Raw genomic sequence first — 17,151 nt, forward strand, 5'->3', positions numbered from 1 at the left:
TACAATAAAAGCAATAAAGCGGAGGATGAACAAACCTACCTACGGCCTATCACTGGCCACCAAGGATGAGGAGCAGGTGGTAGCCTGCGGGTGGTGGAGGGCCTCGAACTTCCTCAGCAGCGGCAGCTTGGGCATGGAGACACAGGCGGTGCTGTGCGGAGAGGGAGCGACCTACCTGGTAAAGATCCTTGGTGCCGACCTGAGGCCGAAAGGGAGGACCTTGAATTGAAAGTGGCTCTTGGCTATTGTGAAGCGAAGAAACTTCCTGTGCGATGGATGGATGGGAACAGGAAAATATACGTCCTCCAGGTCCAAAGTGGCAATGAAATCTCCTGAATTTAAAAGTCGAAGTATGTCCTGAAAGGAGATAATTCGGAACAACTGTTTGATGAAATAGGTATTGAGCTCCCTCAGATCTAGAATAGGGCGCCACTTTGACAGTCTTTCTAACTAGAAAGAACCAGGAGTAAAAATCCTCTCCTTTTTGGGGGGGACCTGGTCACCAGGGTATCCACATTTCCCTATTTAGGCATTCTGTTCGACCAGAAAGGGACCTGGGGACCACAGGTCAGAGCTAAGAGATTGGCCGTTACCCGATCATCCTCAGCAATCCTGAGTTTTGCTGCTAGGCTAGGAGCCAGGCCTATGGAAGCCATTTTAAAAATCTACAATAGTAAATCCGTGGCCATTGCACTATATGGCTCCGCACTGTGGGGTTACGCAAACGTGGAGCCGATCCAGAGAGCAGAGAATGGTTTCATCAAAGCCCTGCTCTCTGTACCTCAGTCCACCCCAACGTACTCCATACACAAAGAAGTTGGCCTTCAGTTTCTCTCGGATAAATTGCGCATGGCCCCTCTGATTCTATGGTTAAAAATATGGATGAATGAAGAACTCCCATTAAACCACAAGGTCTTGACCGACGTCCTGTCCCTTGATAGATTTAACAAAATCCCATGGCTGGCCTACCTAGCAAAAGCTTTTTCCGACATAGGTCGCCCGGAGCTTTTTTCGTCTCCGGAGTCCATTAGGATTCAAGACCTTGATTCGGTCAAAAAGTCCTTTATAGGAAGGATGGAGATGTGCCGCGAAGAGAGTGAATTAGCAAAGCCGGCAGTGAGGGATCATTGCTTGCTGCTTACTTCACCTTCACTTGAACCTTATCTTGGCTATGTTACACTTCCTTTTCACAGGTTCCTTTTAACAAAATTTAGATTTAATTTGTTGCATTATTATTTAGGTTCTTTTAATAATTGGCAGAAACCAGAATCAGCTCCGCCCTGCAGCTGTGACCAGTTCTCAGTGCAGGACACAATGCACTTCGTCATGTTTTGTGATTTATATATAGAGTCTAGGAAAAAATTCCTGTTGCCAATCCTCAAGGAGGCCGGCTTCACACAGGTGAGGCCGGCTTTACTCTATTTACAATTACTACCTAACCCTTACATTACTTACTGCGTTGCTAAATTTTTGGTAGCTGCCTCAAGGGCAAAAGCCGCCTGCCAGGATTAATTATTAATTATAAATGTTAAGCATATTTTTCTTCTTAAACTGTTTATTACAAATTTTATAATTGCTGTCAGATATCTGTATCATGTATATTATTTTAATTCTGTATGAAATGTATTTTACCGTTTACTTCTTTGTATGGTTTTTAATAAGCCGAATAAAGATAATTTGACTGACTGACTCTCCTTTTTGGGAGAAAGGGGCTGGTTCTATAGCTCCTTTCTGCAGCATTCGTGGGACTTCTAGGCGTAGGAGACGAAGATGTTTTTCTATGCTGGAGTGAGGGGGTTTGGTTGGAGGAGGATGAACAAACTCCAACATGTGGCTGAATTGGATTATATTGAGAACGCAACAATCCGATGTTATTCGTTGCCTATTTTGGAAGTCTAGGGAGATCCTGCCCCCACAGGTGTTTGATGAGGGCGAGGAACAGTAGTCAGAGCCAGCAAGCCGCTATTGACGCCTAGAGAAATCCTTCCCCTGACGTCCTGCTCTTCCTCTGGGTGCCGACTTTGTATATGTTGTTGACTGACCCTGGTGCCGACTGTATTGGGTACTGTAAGACTGTGAGGCAGGTGTATACGAGGAGTACCAATATTGCTGGCAATCTCCTCTGTATGAGAGAAGACCTCTGCACCTTGCTCCCCGAAAAGGGACCTTGCGGTTTTGAAGCGTCCCTAAAGACCTCGCTGTGTCTGTGTCTTTCTTGATGTCTTGGAGCGCATCATCAATGTGCTTACCAAAGAGCGTCCAAAATTTCGTTTTGAACCTCAGGTCTAAACGAGGTTGCTCAAAGCCATCGCTGGCGACGAAGGACTGTTGCCTGGAAATATATGGACCTCCCACTCGACCACTCACTGATTCACTTCGGCCACAATTGGCTCTATAGGTCTATCCCTCAATAATGCAGAAGGAAAAATTAATCTTATAAAAAGTGTATACTTTTATTTTCTCATAGTAAAAATGTATTGTTTTGTTTCTTTTATGTCTTTTTTTTCCATTTTACAAAAATATTTCATAAATAATCAAACCATCATAATTTCCTTTTTTACAATCATAAGAATTCAAAGAGGCATTGTATTACCTCTATTCAGTCGACAAGTCAAGAATAAATGACACAATAAATATTTACAAAACTACAAAGTGCTACAAAAATGTCCCCATACCAAATTCACAGTCATACAAATCTCACATGCAATCAAAACATACCAACCAATCTCATACACACATCACAATACATTCATCAATTTCCAGCTACAAGTTAGCATGCAAATCCAAACCTGTGGCTAGTAAATCTTCTTAGTTGTCCACGTTTATACGAAGGACCGCTGCTCCAGTCAGGGAACGGAACGCAGTCGTCCCAATATCCATTGCGCAATCAATAACCTCACATGAGGCCCTCTCTCCTTCCTGGAGGATCTTTTTTGCTTCCGCCTTGCTGCTTTAGGCAGTTGGTCTAAGAGGGAGAGAGGTCACACCACATTTGGCGGTCGTAGCTCCCAAAAATGGCTGAAGCGTTAGATGCTTTGACGAGCAGGCTTGACATAGATGAAAATCTTTTGCCAGCATTGTCCAAGCGTCTGCCTTCTTTAACCGGAGGCGTGGCTAGAGGAGCTGCTGGATTTTTTTACTTCCTCTGTGCTGCCTGTGATATAACGGAGCCCGGTTTTGGCTGACTCACAAGGCAAGCTGGGCTATCCTCCGGGGCTTTATATTTTTTCTCCAAACGAGGTCACGAGGAAGCACCGGGAACACCGTGGCCGAGGTCTTCATGACTTTCAGTCCCTCTTCCCATACATGACTGACAATGGGTATTGTCAATACCGACTTTTTAAAGGGCTCCTTAAAGTCGTATAAGAAGCCTTCGGCCTGCACAGAAGGAATAGGCAGCCCTTTCTAGCAGATTGCGGAAACCTCCTATGTCCCCTGGTGGAGAATCGACTGGAACCGGTGAAGGGGAAGCCGGAGTAGGAATAATATAATCATCCCATTCCCTATGTGGGTCCGGGAGATCTGTCTCTCCCAGGTCGTCATCAGAGGTATCACCCTGGATAAGGGGAGCAGCCGGTGGTGGATCCACTATCAATTGCAGTGGTGGCGGTGGCAGCCGAGGGGTGGAAGGCCCTGCAGGTAGACCAGCAGGAACTGATACCTGTTTCTGAGCCGAAGATGGTGTCGGAAATCTCCTTTTAAAATCGGAGAGCATGAATTGTAAGTCTGAAATCAAGGAGGATGGCATGCAAACTATCTCCTCCTGATAACCTCTATGATAGTCCTGGGGAGGATCCTATTCCTGTTCTTCACCAGATCAGTCTTCCGAATCCAGATCCTGGCACTTAACATGCAAATCTGAAGGGCTATATGCGTACCCAAAAGGACTTTCTTCCTCTGAATCTTCCTCCTTGAGGAGGTGAATAGGTAGCAGAGGTGCCACCTTACTAGGGGAAGTGAGCCCAGTAGTTGTGTGACCCCTTCCTGATAATCTCCCCCCAAATTTGTTTCACTCGTCGACGAGGTCGTCTATGATGCAGACGTTGCCATCGTCGGTGCCGTCGCTGATACCATAGTCATTACTGTCAACGCCGTTCCCGTCGTCGCTGTAGTTGCCATTGTCACCACGGTTGTCGTCATTCTTGTCGACGGTGGGTCATTTTTAGCCTGTTTTCCCTCAGAAGGAACAGAGGAGGGCTTGTTGAAGGCTTTCCTTCCCTCAGGAGGAGAAGATGGAGGCACAGAGCTCGATTTCCTCACTGTAGTCTCTCTTGCAATCAGTCCTTCCCTCTCCTTTGCACCTCGGTGATAAGATTTGCTTGGACTTAGCCTGTCAGACCCATGAGAGGTCATTTTAGAGGCTTTCCCAGGACGTTCTTCTGAAGAAGGGGGGTCAGATCTCCCCCTTTTCATAGATCTACTTGAGGACGAAGCTGATGAGGCCTCATCACTATCGTCACTGGGGACTGGTTCTCTCCTGGACTTTAGCTTCTGGAGCCAAGTCAGGAGACGTCACTCACGGTCTCTCAAGGTTTTGGTGAGATGAAAAGTACGGCCTACCTTGCAATCTTTGGCCTTATGATATGGATACAGGCAATAGATGAAGTCCTTGTGAGGGTCATCCATGTAAAGCCTCTTTTTATAGCAGGTGGCACAAGCCCTAAAAAGGCCTTACTTCTCTTTATCAGTCATGTTGAATTCGAAGTTGAAGAAGTTATTGAAGAAAAACAGCTGAAAAGCTCTCAAGATTAATGTAACAAGGAAAACACTTAGCAAAGCTCAGTGGAGACTCCCTGGCACAACATGCGGTAGAAAACCTGATGTCTGAGGTTCTCTCAGGAGGGTTCTAGAGCAGAGGTCTTCAAACTGTGGGGCGCATCCCCCTGGGGGGCGTGGATGGGTTGCCAGGGGGGAGCAAATGCCTCGGCAATGACATGTAAATGAGGATGGCCTGAAAACTGAGAATTTGAATTGAAAAATTGAGATTAGAGTTCTGTGGGGGCGGGGGTCAAAGAGGCTGCTAAACAAAAGTGTTTTGACAGTCATGTAAGTGTCTAATATATTTGCCACATACATGTGCTTACCAAATGCTATACAATACAAGGTTCTTATTTTTCTTCATTTTCACATTTCATTATTTTGCTTTTGCTTTTAAAATTGCGTACAATTTGGGAGGCTCTATGGGTATTTTCAAGTTTAACTTGAATTCTTTATCTGAGTCTCCCACAATCACTATTTCTGCAAGAAAAGAAAACTTGCGTTATTATTTGCCCGTTAAACTTCCTGCTAAGGATCCTTGTGTGGTGACAAAATGAACAATTTAGGCGATGCACAAACTTTAACATTTGCATAATCCATCATTGTTTTATGGTCATTGGTGTCAAATGTACATGGACATATTGTTAAATCACACAGAATATTTGAATGTTGTCCTTTGCAGAAGTCTTCAAACTGTGGGCCCGCCCCCCTTGGAGGCATGGGTGGGTTACGAGGGGCACGGAAATGCCTCTGCAAGTACATGTAAATGAGGATGGCCTGGAAGTGCGTGACGTATATTTGCAGCATTTGCAGTCTGTCTTCATTTACTCCAGGCCCTTGAAGTGAGAACTGTGATCAGAGTGGAGTGGGTCAAAAAGGTTGCTAAAAAAAGTAAAAAGTACGAGTTTTGTGTTTTGACAGTCATGTAAACGCAGTAATAACTTAATTGAAAAATAATTGCAAGTTAAACTAACTGGTGATAAATGCGCTCTTTTAGGTTATGAAACCTCAGTTAGTGACTACCATCACTCTAGATGTCTGTGTGTGTTATAGCTGAGCGACATATAATTGAACCCTAATTGGTGCAGAGGAATAGTGACCTTTGTATTTACAGTTAGGGCCACTGGAATTATCAAATTTTGCAGTTTTGGCTTTTTGCTCATAGTAATCGATATCCTGCATTTGCCACATAATTCATAATCTATTGCTGCATAATTTGTAGATATTAACAAAAAAATTGTTCCGAGCTCAAACGGTTCAAAAGTTTAAAAAAATTGCAGCAACACGTTATCACCACAGTGGAAGGCCCTTTGTAAAGGTTGACTGGTTACCTTTGTGTTACTTATTTCTATATGTGGGGGTTAAACTGGTACTTATGAGGGGCAATATATGCCAGGACAGTGTTAACAAGTATAAAAAACTATAAAATAATGTAGCAATGCTATCACAAAATATGCAGCATTATGCATCATAATTTGTCTTTGTTTGCTGCATAATGTAGTCAACCCTGCTGCATAATTTGGCCTTCTCCTGCCGCATAATTCTAGTGGCCCTCTTTATAGTGCTATAAGGTCCCAGCCTACGGCAGAGAGCACTGTGAATATGTAAGTCATTATTTTAAAATAGTATTTACATATCCTAAGCTAGGCTGCTGCAAAAGGATGCCCTGATTGAAATAATACAACTTCTTAAAAAATTGTACAGCAGGTACTTCTGCCAGGTGTATAAGTGGCCACTGCTGGAAGCAGATGCAGCAGGACTGGAGCCCAGGGGATTCAGAGGCCCACTACATCACAATGATGAATGTGTACCTTTAAAAAAATGGGCATAGGAGCCTATTTTTGTTTCTTTCCTTAGGACTGAGGTGCTGGTCTGTCATTGTGGGGAAGAGGTAAGAGATGCATAGGAAATAGCCTGCTACTCAGGACTGCAGTTATCAGTAGTGCAGCAGGTGTAGTTGCATTGGGGTCCAGGAGTGTGAGGGGCTCACATCACCCCAATTACAGGGTATTTGGAATACTACTTGTTTTTGTTTGAAGCATTTGCTGTTTTATAAGTCTCATATTTGTGCGGTTTATGTGCTATGGAAAAAGTACTCCTGAAATCATCTCATAAGTCCAGCACGCAGCCATGTCCCTTCCACACCCCCAATCCTTTCCATAAAGATTTGGAGGGGGGACCGATCTTAAAACATTTTGCTTAGGGGGGGCTCGGAGCAAATACGTTTGAAGACCTCTGTTCTAGAGGGTGAGGCTAATGTGATTGGTTGTTGATTTTATTTGATCTTTTTTACAAAAATAGGTGGATATGTTAGAAAACTGGAATGGGCCATGGCCTGGTTTCTAGTTTGTAATGGCTTTGCATAGCTCTTTTATATATACTTGGGACTACTGTCTCGACGACGGGGAAAGATTAAAGCATGTGATTCTATGAAAGTTCCAATACTGGAGTAACATCAGCATCTTACAGTGATAAAATATGCTAGTTACACGGCAGAACTTTACTTCAGCAGAAGTAGACCTCACTATAGAAAGGTTAGGGGGAACAGCGTTTACAACGCAACTTTTACCAAGCACTACCTTTACCACGCAACTTTTACAACGCAAGTCGTTACAACGACTTGCGCTGGGGGGCGCTGTAGGATGGGGAATGGTTTAATTTACGATCCAAAACCGTCCCTACTATCCACGGGAACTGGAGTTGGAATAGTAAATTAAACTATTCACTATCCAGCGCCCCCCAACGCAAGTCGTTGTAACGACTTGTGTTGTAAAAGTTGCATGGTAAAGGCATGTGTTGTAAAAGCATGCGTAGTAACGACATACATCCAAGGTTAGAGAACCCTGTTATAGACCTTTCCATCAAACTATTAACAGGATTATTAATCTGCCCATAATGAAATTATAAAAGCACCTTTATCTCTCCATACAATGTCAAGAACCTACAGTCACATACTGTCAATTGTACTGAACAGCCACAACATAATAAGAAAATTACCTGTCCTAGCTCTTCGTTGAGGTCAGATGTATTTACTAGTGGCCCTTCTCCTGTTGCTTCATCAAACATTTCTTCATCCCAAGTCAAGAAGTAGGAACCTAGGAATTTCTGCATCTCAACAGTAACATACATGGACACTGGAATGATGTAGTTGAAAAGAACCATGAAGGCAAGGAAGTCTGTGAATGCTCTCAGAAACTGCAAAAAACAAACATGTTGAGTTAAGAGATTGTAACTGTCAAACACCACTTTTTTTTGCTTTTCTTTCAAGCATGAATTCTTGCAGTGAGAGACACAAGGGGATAAGAGACAGATAGTTCTGACCATTCTGCGCTGCAAATTACCAGTTAGTTGACAATTGAGAGTTTATTAAGCACAAACATACTAGAATTAACGTCTTTCCTTTTAGGGTAGATATAGGTTTGCAAGAGTTACATTAATCACATCAACTGTCTCAAAGGACTTCTTCACATTGTGCCCTCCCACTAACAATCTACACCGTGCAGTGGGTATCCAGACAACAATTCTAAAATGGATGTGTCTTTATAACAGGAACCTATTTCTGATAATACACAGGAAACCCTTTATACAAATCTATAACTGAGGCTGGACCGTACACTGTCTCAGTGAGATGTTACTTATCTAATCATTATTGCTGGAGGATTAACTCCTTAGTCCTTGTATCCTTAGTCTTGCTCCGCATAGAAACTCATAGGTCCAGTTTATATTTTGAACATACTGCTTGATTAAAATAAATAAGAATTGCTGGGTCATGCATTGAACCAGGCTTCAGGAGAAACACAACAGCAAACACACTTTGTCCCTTCACAGCGCGCAGGCCACAGGCTTCTTCAAGACGTCAAAATAAATCAGTATTATCGAAGCGGTATTGTGGGTCACTAGGATGGTAACCCCTGTTTAGTACGAGTAAGATTCTTAGTGCTCTCAGCAAAATCAAATTGTGTGTGGTCAATATTTATTTATTTCGCCATCTTGAGAAAGTCCAAGGCCTGTACACTGTGAAGAGTGCGAAACACGTGCTGGCTGTTGTTTTTCTCCTAAAACCTGGTTCAACATATCCAACCAGCAACTGTTTTTTATTTTAATAAAACATTATGTTTAAAATATAAACTGGACCTATGAGTCTCTATGCACAGCAAGATTAAGGATACAAGTAAGTCTGATTTGATCTCTAATCCTCTAGCCATTCTTATGCTCCAGTAGGAAAGGGTTTTCTCCTACTTATTGAGGCCAATCGCGAATACTCAATCTTTAGTTCAATAATAAAGGATTTGTAACTTCAGGGAAAAGGTCCCTTTTTATGACACAAAATACCTAATCAATATTTATAATCAGGAGCATGTCCTCCATTACTGGGATGCTAAAACAACCACTGCAAAAATGTCCTCGCCATATGATTACACAAATATATTTACTTAATCTGAATCATGTATATATGAGTAAATGAATTTTAGATCAGGATTCTGGTGATACATAAAGATAATACATTAAACAGAAATTCTGTATTTTGTGCAATTTTAAATAACAAGAGACGCAAAACCCTTGCAAGCACAAGAAAAGTGTTAAAATGCATGCAAGTTATCAATTTTTACACCAGTATGCCTTGCCTGAATGTTTTAAAAGAGAGTAGGTGGGGTTTATGCACCTTGTCTTGATAGAATACTTTTAACTGGCAATATCATTCTAATCCTTGAGAGTTCTTATTCAGTAGTTTAATTTTGAGATAAACACCCAGGTTGGAGTAGGGGAAATATATGCATTTCAGCAGGGAACTGTGGAACAGCTTAGCCAGGACTAAAACAAACTTCTTGGAGTTTAGTGTAGGGATCTGCCAACCGAGTTTATCCTCTGGGGGAAAGGTAGGGGTGTAAAAAGCTGACATCAAGCCCAAGTGCAGGAGGAGCTGATGCAACTTGTGTGTGTACCTTTTGCAGGGAACACAACCTCCCTGACTTTTGACAACTACAACGCTTTGCTCTAAACAGGTATGCAGTGCGCTGATCCTCCCAAAAAAGGCTCTAGATGCAAGTTATACTACTCCATGCTATCCTAGCGTAGCGCATAAAAGTAGGTTTTAAGGTGTTTGGACTTTAGATGAAATTTTAACTATTGTTGAAATGTTCACTTTATTCTCACTGTTTGCAACATGCATTTGTGCTGTTTTAATTATATTCTATGTGGTTGTATTAGATGTTCTAAGCAACAGGGCAAGTCTGTTAAAATAATTTACAAGCTTTTCAGTTAAAGTGACTTTTCCTTAGTGCAGTTTGTGTATCTGGTATTGAGAAGAACGCCATAGTTCTGTTTCCAACTACCACAGCATCCTGGATTCCCGTTAAGGGACTGTTAATAATCCAAAACCCATTGACGCCACTTAAACTATGCATTGGGTTGGGTTCTACGGGGCTATAACAAGCGGTCTTTCATATTCAAGTGTTGGTGCATTGTACTAAGTTCACTTATGTCACTCGTTGGTGTGAAAACAAACCTTGTAGAGCTGAGCTGATGACTCAGTTCACGCAACAAGAGAGAGTTCCACAGTTTAGCGGCTTGTGTAGAAACAGCATGGTCTCTATAAGTGATCATTCTGGTCCTAGTGGTGGCTAGCAAAAATAATGGAACAAATCTGAGGGAGTGGGACATTTGACAGAAGGAAAACTAATAGTCCATAAAAGAGGGTGATCCGAGGTGTCGGGCTTTATGGAAAATTGTTACTCTTAAAAGTTACATGAGTTTGAATGGAAAGCCAGCATATAGATCACAGTACTTGTGACATACGTGATTTCCTGGCATTTTATTTGGGACTCGTACTGCAGCATTCTGAGAAAGTTGCATCAACTTAGTCAGCTTAAGACTATGTCTGGTAGATTTAATTAGTGTTGTCAAGACAAGACTGAATGACTGGGTTAACTAATGATGAATGGAAAAAAAGAGATCAACAAGCACAGGTTCAGGACACATTTACAGATTGGGCATATAGGGACAAGGTCAATGTCCAAAAGAACTCTTATGTTCTGCACCTCTGCTGAAGGATTGGAGGATGGCAATAGTATCTGAAAATAAGTTTGTGTTTGATTCTGCTACCGAGGAAGAGGATGCAATTAATTTCTGGGGTTTGGGTTTTCCGGCTCCTGTAATTGCACACAGTAAATGGTGGGCCTAGGTATTGGGTTAAGTTCCCATCAGACCACGGGGTGAGGGGATAGGGTCAGAAAAAAATGGAGGTAACTGACTTTTCCTCCAAACAGTCTAACTTTTCTCCATTGACAAACTGTTACCATCTGCCATCATTAGCGAAAACAGTTGTAGAACATTAACAAAATGGAGAACTAGTAGTAGATTACTGTTATTGCGAAGTTGATTCATCAGTAACTAAGTATATGACTTATTTACATCTGTAGCTTTTATACCTCACTATTCAGACAATTAATAGCATATATAACAATGCTGTTTAATTGTACTTAATGTTTGGGGTGCGCCCAGGGTAACATGCCAACCCACAACCTCATGAATGGTAGTCTTTACCAGGTTTCTTTGTCTCTCAGATTCCGTTTTCTGGTTATACCATGGCTCATCACGAGTAGATGCACTCTGCCAGACATATTTTAGTAATGTATCTATTAGAGCTTTGCTGATCAGGATGCAGAGGTAAACAATGAGAAATGCATTCATTGACCTAGTGGGAAGAGAAACAATTGTATTAACACATATGTAGACTGATATGCGAAATATAAAACCATATTATACGTCAAGGACCATAAATAGAAAAAAACTTTCAAGAGTACAATTTATAGCAACTTGAAAATAACTCAATTAGCAGTACTAAGCAAACATTTGAATACTGAAAATATACATGAATGCCATAACAGGATGTTAATTGGGCCATATACTCCGAATTTGTAATAGCTGGCATAACTCATATTGAAATTAAGGAAAACAATAACATGAAGCATGTTAGGACAGGCATAAAATTAGGAAAGTGCAAGACCATATCACATAAGATTGAGATTTGACTGACAGTACATCAATACAATGAGACAAATTACGGTAATCATTTTAGTGTCTCATCCCAAACCTCTACAATATTCTGAACACATAATGCTGAACTACGCTGAAAGACACAGCAGCCTTGAGTTGTTAAATATTTTACTGTGCCTTATTCTTAGAGTACCTCTAGCTTACTGCTTGAATTTAGGAGTAATACCAAAGTAAGGTAAAAGTAAGACACACCTACTCATAGCAATATCTTTGTGAATCAGGCCCAGAAAGTACAAACAGGCTACCATGGTCATCTCCCCAGAATCCAAACCCCTAAACTGCCAGTCTAGCAACAGCACTTGTTTTAACCCTTTCTTGAAGAAACACAAACTGAGATGGCTCAAGCTGAAAAGATAAACTGACACATTTCTGAGTGCACAACAGAATAAAGTACCAGGCAAAGCAAGCTCCTACAACATAAAAGTAAAGGCCACCAGGATGAAGGATGTGGAGTGGTGCAGGGTAATGGGACATGCTTTCAGTTGGCGTCCCATGGTGATGCCAAATTGCAAAGAACTGCCATTTTTTTGTTCTCTGGGGTTGCAAAAAGATTGAGGCTTGGCTTGCCCCACTGGTGAAAGATTTCAGTTGAGAATTGTCTGATCCTACTCTGTTGGGAATTGTCCATTCCCAGACTCAATGAGCTTTTTGAGAGAAAAGACGAGATCTCATGCTGCCCTATTTGTTGATGTAATGCATTGTGGTTGTGTTGTACATCCAGAAAAGAACTGCTGAGTCCTTTACCTTTGGTAGGAACGCATGTCAGGTCAGATGCACTGCTCTGAGTTCCAATAATTTGATGTAGAGGTGCTGATGTTGTTGCCCTCGGCCGCTGATCAGCAGATCCCGCAGCAGAGATGGATGGCGCCTTGATCAGCCAGTAGTCTAAATAGGGGGACACTTGATGTTGTTTTCTTAGGAAAGCTGCTACCGGGGCGAAGCATTTTGTGAATATTCTCAGTGCAGACTTTCGGTCAAACGGTAGGACTCTGAATTGATAACGGCTCTTGACTATAGCAAATCACAGATACTTTCTTTGAGCAGGATGGATGGGGATATGGAAGTTTGCATTTTGTAGGTCGAGGGTAAACAGAGCAACAGAATCTCTTGCAAAGTGAGCATGCAGAAGGACTGCTTCTTGAGGTATGTATTGAGCTCCCTCAAGTCGAGAATAGGTCGCCAATGTTTGAACTTTTTGCGGACCAAAGAGGAGCAGGAGTAGAACCCCTTTTCTCTCTGTGATAGAGGAACAGGTTCTATTGCTCCTTTCTCCAGCATAGTAAGGATCTCTAAATACAGGAGGCATAGATGTTTCACAACCGCTGGTCCAGGTGGAGTATAGGGTTGAGCCTGAAGAAATTCTAGAGTACTGCCAAATTGAATAAGGTGGAGGGCCCATTGGTCCGTTGTTATTTTGTGCCAGTGGTGGTGATGTGAAGATATTTTACCCCCTAAATTGACAAGTGAAGAAAGAGATATAGCCAAAGCCTAAAGGTTGTCATTGGCATTGAGCCAAATCCTTTCCCTGTCGCCCTGCTCTACCTCTTGGGATAGATCTGTTGTACACTGCTGGTGGTGGCAGACGCTGAGCATACGGAGGACGGTAGGGCTGAGAGGAGGAGGTGTAAGAGTGATTTCGATATTGATGTTATCCTCCCCTATACGATGGAAGACCATTTCCTCGAGATCCCTTAAAGCGTACCTTCCGGTACTGAAGCGTCCTCAATGACTTGGCAGTGTCTGTGTCCGTCTTGATAGTCTGAAGTGCCTCATCAACATGTTTTCTGAAAAGGGCCTCTCCATCAAAAGAGAGGTGAAGAATTTTGTCCTGGACCTCTGGTCGGAAGGATGTAGCTCTGACCCAGCCATGTAGGTGAAAGACGGCTGCACCTGGCAGTGACCTAAAAGCCATGGTAGAAATTTCCATAGCACAGTCAATAACCTCAGGGGAGGTCTGCTGCCTTTCCTGGAGGATAACTTTGGCCTCCGATGTATTCTCCTCCAGGAGTTGATCCAAATATGGCGCTAGGTCGCACCCAATCTGGCGATCATAACAACCCAAAACTGCGAGAGCAATGACTGTCCTCACCATGAGTACTGACATAGAAGAGAACCACTTCCCTGCATTGTCGAGGCGTCTATCCAAAGGCGCTGTTATTGCGAGCCAATGGGTTCTATGACAGAATCAGGCTTTAGTTGGCCTAGAAGACACGCAGAATCATCGTTTTGGGCTTTAGATTTCTTCTGTAACCGCGGGAGCTTTCATGACCTTGCGACCCTCCTCCCATATACAACTGATAATGGGCACTGCACATACAGACTTACGGAAAGGATCATTGAAGTCATAATTGAAACATTCTGTTTGAGAGTAGGCCATTGGCAAGTCAAAGCGTTTGGTCGCATGCTCAAGTAAGTTATGGGATCCACCAATATCCTCCGGAGGAGAATCAACTGGAATTAGTGACTGATGGTGTGGGTATGAGATAGTCATCCCACTCCTGGTGCGGGTCTCTGAGTTCTCCCTCTTCATGGTCATTATTAGTAGTCACAGGGTCTCATTGGCGAGCAGGCTGAGGTGAATGGTGACAAGAGGTAGCCTATAAAGTTGGATCTCGCTGCAGACTGGATGGAGGAATAGACAGTGGTGGAGCTGGTATTGAAGGTTGCTCAGTGGGAATAGACGCTGTTGGAAACATTTACTTACAGTCCGACAACATGAATTGTAAGTCCAAAAGCAATGAAGGTGGCATGCAAACAATCTCCTCCTGGTACTGCTTGTGATACTGCTCTTGAGGAGCATAATAATGTTGATCCTCACATTCCTCTTTTTAGTCATCTTCCTGAGACTTCACATGTAACTCTGGTGGACTGTGCGCATATCCGAATGGACCATTCTCATCCGAGTCCTGCTCTTCTAGTAGGTGTGAAGGAACCAATGGTGTCACCTTACTGGGAGAGGTGTGCTCTGATGTCAGGTGTCTTTCTCTGTCATGTTCTCTGTTTTTGCAGAATTTTCCCTCATCAACAGGATTGTCGATGGCGTCGTCGACGCAGCCACCGACGGAGAAGTGCCCAATACAGACAAAACAATGGTGGTCGTCAAAGGATGGAACGACGTGGAAGTCGTCATTGTCAGTGTCGTTGGCAGAAGAATAGCCATTACCGTAGCCATTGATGATGATGGTGTCAACATGCTGCAGTGTCGACAGTTGAATGGTAGTCGTCAACGAAGCCCCCTCGGAATCCGACACGGATGGCTGGTCGATGGCAACAGGCGACGATTAGGATTTCTTCGTCGACTGGGGATTTCGTCAACGGTAAGTGTTTTCTCGTCAATTAATCCATTAAGGGTATAGATGAAAGCTTTTTTAAAGCATGCCTCACCTGAGGCTTGCTGTCCCCAGAATAACGCTATTTACTCTCCTTCAATCAAGTCAAAGTCAAAAGATCTTTATTCGGATAGTAGAACATCCATAAAAGTACATGTCAAACACAACAAAAGTAATAACACAGTCATAAAAGATAAAATATAGACAGTTAACATACTGCAGAGTTACAAATTCATTACAATAAATAGCTTTATCATAAGCAAAAAGACAACCGCTAGTGCAAAATGTACAATGTGCAAAGAAGCATGATGCAAGTTACTCATTCAATGAGTTAATAGCACAGTTATAAAAGAGAAACAAATAACAGCCTGCAAAGTTACAAATTCATAGCAATGAATAGCTTTATCATGTGCAACAAGGCAACCACTAGTGCAAAATGTACAATGTGCAAAAGAGTTCATAGAGCAAATTTTCTCAGTCAATGAGCAGAGAGGCACGGGACCGGACAGCAGCTTCGAGAAAGCAACTCACTCTAAAAGTTGCCTCGTCCGTCTTTAACATCAATAAATCTTTAAAAGCTAATTTAAAATCCATCAGAGCATTTTTTCTACAGTACGGTATTAAAAAGTGCTTAGTGTGCATTCTATAAAAACCACAGAAAAAGGTCAAATGGAGCAAGTTTTGTTTTCCACCAAGGTTACAGGGACAGCTTAGATTTTCCACGTGTTTATTGAAGCCTAACAAGAAGCAAAGTAGATTTATAATGCTTCCATCCCTGAACCGAAATAGCAAGCTCCTGTTCCACCTGCCTAACTTTATGCGGAGATAGCTCTGAGGCAGGGCATGCGGTTTATCACATGGCTCCATAAGGGAAGTATACCTTATTGTAGATGGCTTTGCCAAGTCACACCTTTCCCTCTCTTTATGATAAAAATCATACAAGGCCCTTTTCATTAGATTCTTGTGCGTGTAATCAATTAGTTGGGGGGAGGTAAAGAGATGCCCCTGCCCCACGCTTAATAGACTTTTTTCCACAGCCTTAAACCATGGTATAAAATTGGCCCTCTCACATTTTAAGCAGTCTGAAATGATGGGACAAAGAGGCAGCGGAATTCCTCCAGATTTTTATCCAGAAAAGCGCAGGTCTGGATCTTATAAAATCCTCTATATAATGGAGGTGTAATTCCGTGTGACACACATAAGTTGGGGCTGTGATAACCCCCCCCCCAAAACCTTCCGACCGAATCTATTTTCTTCGATCTGTAGTTGAGTACAATTCGAATAACCCCACACCTCAGCACCATAGGTTCCTACGGGTAAACATTGTGTCCTATAGATTTAACAATGATGTGATCACATCTGCCTGGATGGGTTGGCGGAGGGAGGTTAAAGAGTTTATGGCTTTACTCAGTTTGTTCCTTCCCTGGGTAACATGAGGCTGCCAAGATCGGTATTGGAGAACAACAAGCCAAGGTAGGGAAAAGTGCAAGTGCTTTTTAAAATATTGTCCCCTGACAGAATCTGAGTTATTTTATAATTTTTTGGGCCGCATGTCATTATAAATGATTTCTTAAAATTGGTACATAGGCCCAAATCTGCCATATATGTGACAAAGCCAGAAATTAAAATACGCATTGCATTGGGTGTGCGACCCATAAGGACCGCATCATCCGCGTAGAGAAGTGCGGGGATGGGTTTACCATTTACTTGTGGGACATCATTAGTGAGATTGCTCAAAGAATTACTCAATTCATTTATATACAAGATAAAAAGCAGGGGGGCCAAGACACAACCCTGTCTGACCCCCCTGCCAATTAAAATATCATTGGAAACTTCACCGTCATTGTTAATGCGAACGCGGGCTTTCAAATTGCTATGGAGATGGGCCAAAAAATAAACTAAAGATTCATCTAAACCATAATTCAACAGGACTGACCATAAACGGGAACGATTTACAAAATCAAAAGCAGAACTTAAATCCCTAAACCAGAAATATAAAGGGGATTTT

At 42.4% G+C, this 17,151-nt stretch overlaps 1 protein-coding gene across 3 annotated transcripts in view; it reads right to left on the bottom strand.

Moving 5' to 3' along the window:
* ATP11A (ATPase phospholipid transporting 11A) overlaps positions 1 to 17,151 on the bottom strand; it is a 941,588-nt gene that overhangs the window by 322,805 nt on the left and 601,632 nt on the right. For all 3 annotated transcript variants that reach the window (XM_086934336.1, XM_086934337.1, XM_086934338.1), the window contains exons 11-12: positions 11,302 to 11,452; positions 7,756 to 7,953 (exon numbers count right to left, since the gene is read on the bottom strand). In XM_086934336.1, coding sequence (XP_086790462.1) covers positions 7,756 to 7,953; positions 11,302 to 11,452 — 349 coding nt within the window. The remainder of the gene's footprint in view (positions 1 to 7,755; positions 7,954 to 11,301; positions 11,453 to 17,151) is intronic.

This window comes from Lissotriton vulgaris, chromosome 8 (genome assembly GCF_964263255.1).
Source record: "Lissotriton vulgaris chromosome 8, aLisVul1.2, whole genome shotgun sequence".
NCBI classification, from domain to species: domain Eukaryota; kingdom Metazoa; phylum Chordata; class Amphibia; order Caudata; family Salamandridae; genus Lissotriton; species Lissotriton vulgaris.